Source organism: Engystomops pustulosus, chromosome 5 (genome assembly GCF_040894005.1).
Source record: "Engystomops pustulosus chromosome 5, aEngPut4.maternal, whole genome shotgun sequence".
Lineage (NCBI taxonomy): Eukaryota > Metazoa > Chordata > Amphibia > Anura > Leptodactylidae > Engystomops > Engystomops pustulosus.
This window is the reverse complement of record NC_092415.1, coordinates 83,812,412-83,827,833: the sequence shown is the minus strand read 5'-3', so window position 1 is coordinate 83,827,833 and position 15,422 is coordinate 83,812,412. Positions and strand designations below refer to the sequence as shown.

The 15,422-nt window shown below is 40.8% G+C and overlaps 1 protein-coding gene across 2 annotated transcripts in view; it reads right to left on the bottom strand.

The window, feature by feature from the left end:
- Positions 1 to 15,422, bottom strand: part of FARS2 (phenylalanyl-tRNA synthetase 2, mitochondrial) — a 298,134-nt gene that overhangs the window by 171,746 nt on the left and 110,966 nt on the right. For both annotated transcript variants that reach the window (XM_072152519.1, XM_072152520.1), the window contains one exon: positions 14,747 to 14,878. In XM_072152519.1, the coding sequence (XP_072008620.1) occupies positions 14,747 to 14,878 (132 nt within the window). The remainder of the gene's footprint in view (positions 1 to 14,746; positions 14,879 to 15,422) is intronic.

Here is a 15,422-nt window from a genome sequence, read left to right as displayed (position 1 = left end):
GTAAAATCCAAGTCCACAAGAGTACGGCGCGAATGCGTTTTTTCAACAATTTCACTGCATTTGGAATGTGACACAATCGCGGTACTTTGTTACAAGAAGAAAGCAAATGAAAGTGGTTGACAAAGCGTGAGTCCCCATATTTAGTAGGAGAAAACAGGTCACAATATATTTGTTGTTTATTATCACCATATAGAAGTGACATTTGCACCACAGCCACTATTTCTCCTATATGACTGTTTACCTTCCATGTATCTGGGCCTCATGTGAGCTCTGAGCACATTATCTGAGCTTGCCGAAAGGATACACAACTAATGTCGCAACAAGCACCACTATCGAGTTGAGATTTAAGATCGTCATTACAATTGAGAAAACAACATTTATATCCTGAACGGCCAGATACTGATTTACAGTCTGATTTGGAATAACATCATACCTCCCTGAAAAATAGAAAGCTCAATATTACAACAATTTTTTATGTTTTTATTTTTCATTTGTTTACAAGAAGCATATGAAGTACTAAGAATTCGCTGGACTTTTTATATGATTTTACAATCCATATTTTATAATCTATGCTATTTTTAGATTTTTAATATTTTTCATCATTTTCAATCAGTTTCACACTTTTTTGTAGAGGTGGGCACTTGGGCCCTTCAGTGCCACCCTACCCCTCATCCAGCCTGTGATCTTAAACGCATTTAATGAGAGGTTTACTTAGTTTACTTAGTTCACATAGTATACATCACAGAATTCAAGTAAAGATTATGTATATATAACTTTTTTATGTTGCAAGTCCTATATGTTCTCACAATTTGAACATACAATTGTATACTACTCATATGTTCCAGTTTTAGATCTAATAAACTTTTTTATTGTATATTTGGTGTACAGTGCAAGTTGCTGCACAGTGTTTTCATTTCAATGCATAATTATTTATTTTACTTGAGGAGTGATTTATGGGCTGTTTTTCATTGTGCAGTCCTCTTCCACACAAAATTTTTATCCTCGCAAAGTAGGACTAGTAGTTCCATAATGGTGTTGTGTTTTACAACCGTTTTGCCCGTTTGTTTTTTTTAATTTATCATCCACAAAAACAGTACTTGTGTCATCCGCATTTCATCTGTTTTAGTGAATCTGCAAAAAAACCCAGAAGGCTGATAAGTGATGCATCATTGTGTTACCTCACAACCGATCCGCAAACGAACGGCACAAGGATGACACCTGTGTTGCATGAGTGATGTTTTACAGCCTCATAGACTTCCAACACGGCCAGGGGTGGGACCTGACCTGAATTTTCACTGGGGCACTCAGCTTATTCAACGAGCTATGAAATCTCTAAATTTGTGTATGAGCTCATAGAAATACATGGGGATATAAAATACCCACAAATTCAGGTGATACCCACATGACAGCTTAAAGGCAAATAATAAAGAATGATAGCCACTACAGCAATTAAATACAATATATTCATTATATGCCAAACTAATGAGGGGTCTATCTGTTTTTTTTAATTTTTTTGCGGACATGAAGAAAAAATGATGAACAAATGCCATACAGATGTGAATTAAAAACGGGCGTGGATACAATTTGACACATTACGGACTGACCAAAAAAGTATGCTGTCCTTGGAAATCACAGGTAGCATACTAAGACTTCCAATCTCTGTGATAGTGTGGAATTCTTTAAGATAATGTTAGCACTTCTTACATAAACATGCCTTTTCCTAACCTAATTGTGTCGGAACAGCTCATGAAAATGAGACATCACATCAAAGTCTATTAATTATGTATTGCTGGGCGCTGTTACGCATCAGATAGTATACCTTTAAGTAAATATTCACAGATCTTTCATGGCTTTAATTAATTCAGTCATCGCCTTTATGGCTGAGAAGTGCACCTGTAACCTTATTAACCTTGCACAGTTTGCCATTTACAAAACTAGCTAATATATACAGTACTGACAAAGATAAAAAAACACATACCAATAAGAACCAGTTTCTGGAATTAAATTTTATATGTGTAAATGTAATGGAGATATAGGGAGCAGATTTATAAAAGTGATGTAATGTAAGGCAGTACAAAGTAAGGCCCCTTTCACACAACGTATATGGAGGCCGTACGAATGGGAGAGGGCATACAGACAACATATAAGTGCATTTTGCAAGGCGAGCACACACGTGTCACCATGCCATGCTCTATATTTTGCCGTACGTACGGCCTTGCAGCACATCTCCATGTGGAGAGAGGAGGGATGAGGAGCGCTGACTCCTCAACCTGAATGTATGCCTTAGGCCCCTTTCACATGAACATATGCTTTTTTCTTTATAAGCCAAGGCCCCAAATTTTACCACCAAAAACTGTCAATACTCTATTGACTCGAGTATAAGCCAAGGATGGGAAATGCATTGGTCACAGCCTTCCAGTATATAGCCAGGAAGCCCCCAGTAGTACATAGCCAGCCATTCCCCTGTAGTATAAAGCTAGCCAGCCCCCTTCAGTATATAGCCAGCCTCCTTTAGTATATGGCCAGACAGCCACCTTTAGTATACAGCCAGCCATCCCCTTTTAGTATACAGCCAGCCATCCCCTTTTAGTATACAGCCAGCCATCCCCTTTAGTATACAGCCAGCCATCCCCTTTAGTATACAGCCAGCCATCCCCCTTTAGTATACAGCCAGCCATCCCCCTTTAGTATACAGCCAGCCATCCCCCTTTAGTATACAGCCAGCCATCCCCCTTTAGTATACAGCCAGCCATCCCCCTTTAGTATACAGCCAGCCATCCCCCTTTCGTATTCAGCCAGCCATCCCCCTTTAGTATTCAGCCAGCCATCCCCTTTAGTATTCAGCCAGCCATCCCTCTTTAGTATACAGCCAGCCATCCCCCTTTAGTATACAGCCAGCCATCCCCCTTTAGTATACAGCCAGCCATCCCCTTTATTATACAGCCAGCCATTCCCCTTCAGTATACAGCCTGCCAGCCCCCTTTAGTATACAGCCTGCCAGCCCCCTTTAGTATACAGCCTGCCAGCCCCCTTTAGTATACAGCCTGCCAGCCCCCTTCAGTATACAGCCTGCCAGCCCCCTTTAGTATACAGCCTGCCAGCCCCCTTTAGTATACAGCCTGCCAGCCCACTTTAGTATGCAGCCTGCCAGCCCACTTTAGTATGCAGCCTGCCAGCCCACTTTAGCATGCAGCCTGCCAGCCCACTTTAGTATACAGCCTGCCAGCCCCCTTTAGTATACAGCCTGCCAGTCCCCTTTAGTATACAGCCTGCCAGCCCACTTTAGTATGCAGCCTGCCAGCCCACTTTAGCATGCAGCCTGCCAGCCCACTTTAGTATGCAGCCTGCCAGCCCACTTTAGTATACAGCCTGCCAGCCCACGAGCTCCCTTTAGTATGTCGCCAACCAGCCCCCAGTTTGACCATCACATAAAAAAATAAACTGACATACACCCCAAAGCTCCAGTCCCCATGGCTCCTCTTCTTTTTTCTATCTGCTGTAACAGTGGGCGGCACACAATATGACGTAATCAGCGGCGACAGCGACAGTGCGGTGCTCGGCTTCTGCCGGCTAACGCAGCAGAGAGAAGACAGAAGAGGAGCTATGGGGACGAGAGCATCGGCGAGTTGTGGCAAGCATCAGTTGGGGTCGAGGTGGTGTTTTTCAGCACATTTTATACACGGTAACGTTTATCAACTTGTGAACGTATGTCATCGTATCTGTTCTGTATCCAAATGCAATGGGTCGGCAAATAATATTGCTAGCTTTATCAACCCAAAAATTCCTTGCTCATGGTACGGTACTGTTGACAATACAGCCATGTAAATGGATGACTGCACTGCTCATTGTAGTGATTGTGGACGTGTGGCCAAAACAGTATTCTACAGGTAACACACAGCTGTTTTAATATGTATCTTAGACTAGAGTCTTCTGCTGCAACAGGTTTATCACTGCACATGCAGTATAAGGCCTCTTTCACAAACAATACAGAAAATATGTGTTACATACGTGCTGCATATGGTTGTGCACCATATGCTGCCGTATATACATGCAGTATCCAGGGAGACCAGAACCAGTGAGAGGTGTACTCTCAGAGCCAATAGTCAGTTATGCATCATTTGTCAATCCACTGTATTTTATATAGATACAATACAGATTCAGGCTACATTCACACTGCCGTTGCCCGCCCGTACCGTAGCGGGCAACGGCAGTGCACGGGGGGAGGAGGAGGTGAGCGTAGCTCACTTCCGACCCTCTCCATAGGAAGTTATGGCGCACGGCGCCGTACTACAGAGAAAGATAGGACATGTCCTATCTTTTTCTGGGGTACGGAGAGGTACGGTGCCACACGTGTGCTGCACCGTACCGCTCCCGTAGGGCGCGTGCGCCCATTGCCGTCTATGGGGAACGTATATCGGCCGTAAATACGTCCCCCATACGGTAGTGTGAATGTAGCCTCAGTGACATGCGTGCACACATACAAATGAAAAATGTCACATATATACACAATAAGACCCCCTTGTGCTTGAATGTGTGTGAGGGACCGATATCCGGCCGCACAGTCTAGTACAAGGAGCCTCATAAGGCACAGAAATATAGGAGAGGAGAAATTAAAATAGGGGGCCTAAGACTGACTTGTCGTACTTTGCACAACCCCTTGGGTGTGAAGTCACATCCCCTTTGTCTTACCAGTCATCAAAGTGCCTGAAAGCTGTCTAAACACCTTTATAAATAAGACGCAGACAGGTTGTTGGTGCAAATATGTCAGAATTGTGTCGTAAACAGATTGACAAATTGGTTGCAAAGAGACTACAATATCAAAGCAAAAAAAGAAGGCATCCAGTCTGGATAGGAAATGAGTAATGGTTGAACATGGAGATATTCAGGTTCTGCAAGGTATCCTATTGTGCATTTGTCCAAAGATGCTGCGACTGGGCCTGTAGATCATTCACACTGTACTAGCAGCGTCAGTATACCAAATTTGGCAATCGAACAGGGCAATGAGGTGTTGTGATGGAGACATTACTACAAAACCATCACTATATGTGTGGGTAAACATTATCATGCTGAAAAATGCCCCTTGAGTCCCTTTCTGTTAGAGACAACACGTGACTGCAGGATGTCCTCAACACATTATTGAGCTGTAACTGCCCCTTATATAACTGCTTGTACTGTCAGGCTATTTTATGCTATGCCTCCCCAGAACATAACTGGGGATTCTTTAAGTGGGGAGCACAATTAGGAGTAAATAGTGGGGCTCTATTAGGGACTATAGGGGTATCAGTATGGGCAATATTATTAAAGGGTTATTCTCAATTATAATTTTATGACTAGAGAAGAATACTGTGGCCATAATGAGGACAATTTACAGTGTTTAAAACCAGCATGTGAAGTATTCTGTTGTGTGTTATATAGATGGGGTTAACTATAAAGTTTGGTGCTAAAATTAGGACAGTACACTGTGTAATCATTATCAAGTGTGGGGCCTACATTGGGGGGCATTTTTAATGCAGGGAATAAAGTGTAGATTTTAGAATGGAAAGAATTTAGAATAACTTATACTAGGGCACAATACTTCTCTGGTACTAGTTTTGTAGGGGGACTATTGCATTTTATGAGGGGGTAAAATTTTAGGATTAGCAGAAGGATTACACTGTTAGGGGACCAAGATTGAGGGGACCATAGGAAACGTCAGAACATAAGATGTCTGTGTTAGGGCAACTTGTCACTGGATAAGGAGACATGGTGATGGTGGCCCTAATGGAGAAGATAGAGAAAGACTATCATCTAAGAACACATAATCAGGAAGAAATCTCCCTGGTGCTTTTTGTAGCTGTACATTATAAGTACAGTGGTTTTTTGTGCAAAATCAACCCGGTGTATCTGATCATGTGAAATCACAGTATACCTCCATGGATGAGGGCAATACTTTTTAATCATAGTTTTTAATTAAGTATTTATTTTGGGTGGATACATTTGCATGACAGGTTCTCTTTAGGTGGATGTTAAATCAACTTTTTGTGATTTTTAACAATATACTCTACTAAGTACATTGTACTCGACTAGACCATCAAAGGTCAAAATAACTAATGTGTTGGTTGGTGTAAGATGTTAAATATATGACTTTTTACAAATTCACAAAATTAGGCACAAACCCACTACATTCCTCCACTGAAATAAGAAAAGTTTTAAAGAGGTATTCTTATCTAGACATTTAATTTAAAGGGGTATTCCAGTAATATGAACGTCTGACACAAAAACCCATGATGATATAAATAAATTAATACAACAATACTCAATGTCATTAGTAACAAAATGGAGCTTAAATAATTTGATTTTATGATTTACAAAATTTATAACCTCTCTAAAGTAGGTGGAGTTATCACTAAGATGGCCGCCACTGGAAACTACAAGTTCCATGATCCTTTAGTTCTCAGTAACTCCTCCTACCTCTTATACTCCTCTCCCAGTGATGATGTAACAGGTTTTCTTGCTCTGTTACCATACTAATGATGTGTAACTGCCATCACCACAACACTGGCCATACTGAATGCACTGCAACCAACCGATTACAGCCAAACGTAGTGGTGATCACATGACCTGCCCAGGCAGGTACAGGACATGTGATGTGGACATGTGACCAGCAGCCATCTTCTGTCCTGCAACGGACTGTGAGGAGGAAATTAACGGACTGATTAAAGGACCAGTAGCATTTTAATTCTCCATCACAGTGTATGTGCAAAGCATTTACTGCTAAGGGGAGCAAAATTTTTAATAACAACTAATTACACATTAGCTTATATTTTGAGTGCCCATTTCTATATGAATTATGCTGATTCCTGGAATACCCCTTTAATACATTTATTCAATTGGATGCTAATTTAAAAAAAAACTAATTTCCCATAAATTAAGTTATATGGTTATATGGACACATGTAACTGCTTTCTTTGGATACATCCACTGGTGCTAAAGAGAGTACACAACTAAACTGTGGGGTTTTTTTTTGCATATGAAATGCCCAGGAAATACTGCATGCCCCACCAGCCATCCTGTGGTAATGAAATCCAGGTGGATGTCAGGCCTTGATAGTTCATGCCTGGCCACTGCTGGAAGAGTGAAATCATGAATTAGTTACCTACCGGTAATTCCATTTCCATTAGTCCACCATGACGGCCCACCTGGAGGATGCCCCTTGACCTCTGCAGGGACAGGAAGAAGAGAGGTTAAAAGTTCCCTCCCCGCATCCTCCCGCCAGTGATTCCAAAATAACCACACTTGAGGAGGATACAACAATTTTATTAGTTTGTTATCATCACATACAAAGTTTCATCCACAAACCTAGACAGCAAAAAAAACTTTACTTTAGGGTGGGTATATATAGGCCGTCATGGTGGACTAATGGAAATGGAATTACCGGTAGGTAACTAATTCATGATTTCCACTTCGTCCCCCATTACGGCCCACCTGGAGATTTACAAAATAAGTAAGGATTTAGGGAGGGATAACTGCTTGCAGAACCTTGCGTCCGAAAGCTAAGTCCTTTGAAGATGGTAAGTCCAGTCTGTAATGCTTTGAGAATGTAGAAGGGGTGGACCATGTTGCAGCCTTACAGATCTGCTCCAACGAGGCTCCTCTTCTCTCAGCCCAGGATGTGGACATAGCCATGGTCGAATGCGCTCGTACTCCTGCAGGGACCGGTGTCTTCTGGATCTCGTAACATAAGGATATCGCCGTCTTCAGCCATCTCGCAATGGTTGCCTTTGAAGCCTTCCTCCCCTTGTTTTTCCGCCTGAAATTGGATAAAGAGGTTATGATCCACACGCCAAGGCTCCGTAACTTTTATGTACCTTATAACAGAGCGTCTTACGTCCAAAGAGTTCCATTCGTGTTCTCTCTCGGAGGACGGATTTTCACAAAAGGAGGGGAGTATAATCTCCTGATTCCTGTGGAAGTTAGAATTTACTTTGGGAACAAAGTTAGGATCTAACATAATAATAATTCTATCTTCCAGAATTCTCATATAAGGCTCTCTGATTGATATCGCCTGTATTTCACCTAACCTTCTGGCTGAGGTGATAGCAATCAGGAATACAGTTTTTAAGGTTAAGTTTTTTATATCAGAAGAGTTAATTGGTTTAAACGGTCCTTTTGATAAGGTGTTCAAAACTAAGGACAGATCCCAGGAAGAAGTTTTGTTAATAACCTGAGGTCTTAAACTAGAGGATGCTCTAATAAACCTTTTAATCCACCTGTGTTCAATGAGCGGCTGGTCAAAAAGGGCGCTAAGAGCCGATATCTGGACCTTCAAGGTACTAGTAGATAGTCCCAACTCCAGGCCTTTCTGGAGGAAATCAAGGACCTGTAAGAAATTAGGGTTAGATTGGATAGGTGGGTTGTCTTTACAAAATGAAGAAAACTTCTTCCAGATTTTGTGGTAAATAGCAAATGTGACTGGTTTCCTACTTGCCTTTAGAGTCTTGATAACTTTACTGGAAAGTCCTTGAGACCTTATGTAGCTGGATTCAGGATCCAGGCTGCAAGCTGTAACCTTCCCGGGTTTGGATGATTTTTCTTCAATAAATCCTTTAAGTTCATCCAGGAAAGAAGTTTTTTCTTCTCTCATAAAATTATCTATACAGGTTTTGCATATTGGCTTCCTGTAAGATTCGGGCATAGAATGAAAACACATATTGCATTTCTTTACACTGCTTTTCCCCGATTTTTCGGGTTTTCAGGCCTACTAGCCTTATCCCCTTTATCCTCCTTGTCATTTCCCCTAGACCCCTGATCTTTTCCCAAAAAGGCAATAGGAGGATAATAAGTGACCTGATATCTTTTACATAACGTAAAACCAATTCCTGCAAAATTTACCCCACTTACTGAGACTGGAGGATGCAGGAAAGTCAGGTCTGCTTCATCAGCCATAACGAGACTACCAAAGCGCAGGAGACACGAGAACCAGCAGTAATCCACAGAGATCTTAGACCTAAGATCAACATGACTAGCCCGCTTTAAATACCTTAATGGGGAGCCCATCCCCCATTGAAGAGGCTACCGCTGGCCTTCCCGGCTCCCAGGGATGCTTTGCGCCTTTTTCGGCGCCACTTCCGGTCGCGGCCGGAAGCTGTCATTCGACCTTGAGGACGCCGGGATATGTAGTTTTTCTTCGTCCGCCGCACGTACAACCTCCGGATCGCGGTGCGGCGGCCCCGACGCGGACCGGATGGCAGCCAGCAGGGAAGGCCGAAGCCGACCGAGGACCCCAGCCCGCCCGGATTTAGCCGAGGACGGCATACCGGTAAGAACTTCGTCCCTCCCCCCCCACTTCCCTGGAGGAGAGAGGGCACCTCTCTTGACCTGACCTCAACAGGGACAGGAAGAACACTGGCGGGAGGATGCAGGGAGGGAACTTTTAACCTCTCTTCTTCCTGTCCCTGCAGAGGTCAAGGGGCATCCTCCAGGTGGGCCGTCATGGGGGACGAAGTGGAAATGGTGGTGGTCTCAAAGGACGACTATCTTTTTTCTAGAGAACAGCGTGACTACATTTATGAGACATTATCCTCATTATCTTTTTTTTTTAAACAACATGCAAGAAATGCATATACATGGCAGATGAACTGATTTAAATATGCAGATGGGAATACCCTTTTAAGTTGACCAAGATCGGCATTGGCGTGGCTAAAAGCAGCAGGCACTTAGTTGCCTTTCCTTTGATCAATTTATTCAGTTGAAGTTTGTCTTATTGCTTGGTCGCCTTTTTTCCTGTCTCCAAGTTATCCTTCATCTTTGCTAGCCAGGTCTTGCTATAATAACAATATACTATGGTTTACTAATTCACACTATACAAATAACAATATACGTATTTAAGCTATAATTATATGGTCAATTACAAATCTAATATGTGTAATATTGTTTTGTTGGGTATTATTCTGTTGTAGGTATCACAACAAGTTTTTTCTAAAAATGTGGTGGATCCAGGTCGGGTTTTCTAAAATGCGGTGGATCCAGGTCATGTTTTCGATAACACACATTTTGTGAATAAAAGCAGGCATTATGGGCAAATTATTCATTACCTACTGAGGAAGTAGCCGATGAATGGCTCGGAAACGTGTCTAGCAGCTCTCTCATTTGTTCAGTGTATCTACGCTCATTTTTATGGTTCTGGACTGTCATCATTTATCAGTTTTTATGCTGCACCTAATCTAATCTAGCTACGAGCCATCAGACGAACACTTACTAACAATCCAATGGCAGCGGCTTCCCATCATACCCGTGTGAGCTGCGCTCCTACACACCTGTGCGATTCCTGACCGCGCTGAATGGTGTGACACACATGCACAGGAAAATCGGAAAGATGCTGATCGACACAGATCTGACTTCATTGTTTGTGGAGCTAAAAGCTGATTAACCGTCCGAGGAGTGGACTGTATTGTAAATATACGCTTTCACTGTAAAATCATCAGAACCTGTATTTATGGACCTGCTCAACTTCTAATTGACACTGAGAGGCTCAAATAATAGCGAGACTCATAAATTACCCCATTATGGAAACTACACACCTCAACGTATGAAAAACCACTTTTAAGAAGATTGTTAACACTTTAGGTGTTTTATAGGGGTTAAAACAAAATGGAGGTGCAGTCTGCAAATTGTAATATTTTTTCACAATACACTAATTTTGGGTGGAAAATTAAACATTTACAATGGATTAAATGAAAAAAGGCTCCACAAAGTTTGATACCCAATTCCTCCTGAGTACACCTATACCCCATATATGGTGGTAACCTGCTGTATGGGCGCACGGCCGGGCATAGGAGGGAAGGAGGTGCCATCCAGATCAGATTTGCCATGTCACATTGTACAGGCTATATATTTTTTTTTTTTATTGGGGACCTATAGGGGCTTATTTCTTTTGCCACATGAGATGCACTTTTCTGGTAATTTTGGGGCATCTATAGCTAATTGGTGAGATTTTATTAACTCTTTGTTGGTGGAGGAAATGAAAATCATAAATTTTTAGGAACATTTTTATGTTTTGTTTTTTTTTGTTCGTAAACCATACCATAAAAATAGTATATTATTTTTATTCTATGGGTCGCCACGATTACAAAAAGACCATTTATATAGATTTTTTATTTTTTCCCATTTTTACTGAATAAAAAGTAATTTGGCAAAAATGTTGTTAATTTTAGCATCACCGTCTTTCATATGCATAACTTTTTTATTTTTCGTCTCACAAATCTGTTTAAGCACTTATTTTTTGCAAGAAGGATTGTTCTTTTTAGTGGTCTTATTTTAGAGTGCATAACATTTTTTAAATCACTTTTTAGAGCATTTTTTTTATAGGGTATTAATTGAAAATCTTTTTTTAGAGCTTTTTTTTTTTACGGGGTTCACTTTGCGGATCTAATAATGATTCTGTTTTATTATGCAGATTGTTACGGACACAGGGATACCAAATATGTGGGGGTTTTGTGTATTTTATTCAATTGTACTGAATAAAAACTAATTTGGAGAAAATCTTGTTCATTTTAGCATCACCATCTTTTCATATGCATAACTTTTTTATTTTTCGGCCGACAAATCTGGTTAAGGGCTTATTTTTTGCGAGTAGAGTTGTTCTTTTGAGTAGGCTTATTTTAGAGTGCATAACATTTTTTAAATCACTTTTTAAAGCATTTTTTATAGGGTATTAATTAAAAATGATCTTTTTTCAGAACTTTTTTGCGTTTTTTTTCCTCCGGCGTTTACCATGCGGGTCCAGTAACAAATCTGTTTTATTATACAGATTGTTACGGACACAGCAATACCAAATATGCAGGGTTTTTTGTGTTTTTTATACTTTATTAAGTGTTTTTATGGGAAAGTGACATTTTAGGGGCTTATATTTTAATGTATTTATTTTTTTATTTATTCTAATGTGTAGTGTTCAGTGTTTTTCTTTTTTTTTACTTATAAATACTTGAACTTGAACCAGTGATGCTCTGATCGCTGGTTCAAGTTCAATACACTGTTCTACAATACTATTTTATTGTAGAGCAGTGTAATCTGTGTAATCTCGCACATGCGCAGACAGTTTGCAGTCAGACCTGGAAGGGGTCTGACTGCCAGGGAGACCGGGCAGCTCCGGGGCACATGGCAGTCCTCGGAGCTGCCCATCGGGGAATCCGATCCATGTCATGCTTGACCGCGCTTGACCGCGGCGTGTAAGGGGTTAACACCCATGATCGGAGTCGGCTCCGAAAGCGGGCCGGTGCAAGAATCAGGACATTATACTACATCCCTGTGCGCTTAGCATGTAGCCCCAGGGACGTAGTATAACGTTGTGGTGCGCCTAGGGGTTAATGTCCTAATTGGGTATAAACATTACGTTTATCTTTTTGCAGCTTAACATTGCTGTCTACTTATATAGGACTGATTTTTTATAATCGTTTGATATTCAGTACTGTTATGCATTTTATTTATTGTTGCTTATGTATAACATTGAAATATAATATGTGAGAATAAGGATAGGTATTTTTTGTATTGAGACCACAACTTCTATATTAACTGTCTTACGAAATCAGTGTGAATTGGTGCTTGGTGTATTTTCTCTTATCCTTCATCTTTCACTTTCTTTGCCTTCCTCTACTCATGGTCTTATATTCTTGCCCTCTCACAAAAACATTTTTATTTCAAAGAGCAACTTGATTTGATAATTTGACTACTTACCAATCTTGACCTTCCCCTACCACTTCTCCCTACTATGGATGGCTAGTGACATCTAATCTCTTTGCCCAGCTAAACTGCAAAGGCAGGACTGTGTCAACACGGCCACAATAGGACAATGCATGCACAAATAGAACATCAAAGGCACAAATAACTTCTAAGAACCATCTGTTCTACGGTTTGTAAGAGAAACAGATATGAATACATATGTTTACTCTATAATTTATAAAGTCAATGTAAAACCCACACCTTACATTTCATTTAAATATTTGCATACATTCCAGAATACATCTATGCCCACAGAACACCTGTAACCATCACTTAATGCAAATCACGACAAGGATATGATAAATAACCCAACATGTTTGAACATCAAAAACTAGTCATTCTAAATGTCAAAAACTAGGGGTCCTCCAGTAATAGCAAGTAAGGCCCTATCCTAACTTGCTGATTGGTGAGGGTCTTAGCGGCACATGCGCCAGCTGCTCCATTCATCTCTATGGTAACAACAGAGATAGCTGAGGGACGTGCATTCTTCGTCAGCGCCATCGAGATGAATAGAGCAGCTGGTGCATGCGTGACTGACTCCTCTCTTCAACCCGAGCTACAACAGGGATACAACGTACCCCCGTTCTTGTGATCCGAGGGTGTTGCATCACTCAGACCCACTATCAGCAAGTTAGGTCCTATCCAACTTGCTATGACTAGAGAACCCCTTTAAATGCAAAACCTTTCTAAAGCTGGAGTATATTAACATGGGTATATTCACCTTATGTGAGTCAGTACATCACCTTATACACTATGCACTTCAATAGATGCAGTACCGGACACAACCTATCACCAGGTGTGGAGCCATTTCTGGAAGAAAGCTGCCATAAGCAGCCAGCAATGCGGCTTCTATTGCTTATACCGGCGAAACAGAAAACTCTCTTTTGCTTTACTGTGAGAAATCCTAAGAATATGGCCTTTAAAGAAAAGATAAATGAAGTGCTAGGCTCCGGGGAATGGTTTTCTAGATCTATCTCTTGCACTGTTTTCTTTTAGGATCTAGAGTTGCTGTGATGGGATGTCAAATATCATTGCCTTGTCAAATCAAAACACAGAATAATACATAGGGAGTCCATGCCTTACAAAATGTTCCTTGGCATCTTGCACAGTATATGTGCCCTTCATTCCCATGCTGCCTGGGGCACAGAAAACAAAGAAAGATACTGTATCTCTCTTCTTTCTGGCAATCGGCAAATGAATTTTCTCAGAAAAACTATTCACAATCCGTCTAGTCTAACAAAGTGTATCCTTTATATCTGCTGTGGACAAAGGCAGATGAGTGAAAGCATTAGAAATGTGTTTCAGGATGTCTGCAAGTACTATAAAGTTCCTTTAATCCATCGCCCCACAAAAAGACCTATGAGACTATCCTACATTTCACAGGGCCAGAAGAGAACAAATTACATAACTATGATAAACACTGTAGATCAGCATTTCTTATTGTACTTAGTGTGTTGGATTATTATTATATGACTATTCTTTGATTCAGAAAATTAGATAAATCAGTATTTATCAAATTCAATTTATATGGTCAATAACATTTCATTATAGACTAATAATCCAAGTGAACACAAGAACTTTGGCAATATCCTATTATTTCAAGTGATGGCTGTTGTTGCTCTGTAATGTCTTATTTGGGTTGTATATGCACCCTACATCTCTAAAGCACTGCAGCGTATGACAGTGCAAGCACTCATGGTACATTGTTATACTACAGTTTTTCTGCATGTAATAGCTGGCTGTAGTAAAATCAGCTGTGATCAACTGGAATATAAATACCCTGATGGAACAAAGGGGCAAGGTTATTACTCATTTTTATGGGGCTACCTCAGATAGATGTGAATAGAAGGTGGCATGTCAAATGCATTGTGGGAATGTTTGAGAGAAGAAGTGGGGCTACAGGGCATTGGTACATTATTTTTATTATTTTATTATTTACCACTTAGTAGTGGCTAGTTTGTGGATTCAATGAAAGCAAAGCTGTACTTACCAGAGTTCACCAGCTTCTGCTCCATGATACCACATCCTAGTACTTCCATCCATTCTCCTTCAAACTTGATTTCCATTTCAAAAGATGGGTGAGTGAAAGGGAAGTGGCAGTCTACCCATCTAATCTCCAGACCTGTGGTCAACAAACAAAGAATAAGCTTCATTGTTCACTGAGAAGCTCAGGGAAAACTAGCATGATTTTGATATACACTACGTCATAATAGTTTATACTTGAAAAAGTGCTCATCTCTCTCATAAGGAGTTCACTTGACATTTGCAGGGAGAAAAATGATGATCAATCAAAAAGATGGCAGGGAGTTCTGGAAGCTACTGAGCATAGGCTTCTGTACGACTCCTCATATAAGGCCTCACTGCAGCTTTTCATCATTCTCACCATGTTTCCTTATAACACCTTAGGCAGCACAGTCACTAAGTAGTTAGATACTTGGTAGTTAGATCAAAAGCCCCTATAGGCTGTTGATTGGATACTTAAAATGGTCACCCAGAGCAGATGAAAGTGGCTCTGGAGCTGATCAATGCAAAGAGCAAATTGGTCTTCAGTTTGAAATGCCTATTATGTAACACTTGCAGATCTGCAGGGTTGTAAATTTTTCACAGTTCTGCAGCTACTAACAACATATACAAACTAAACCAATTGTGGGTGTTAACCGCTCAAA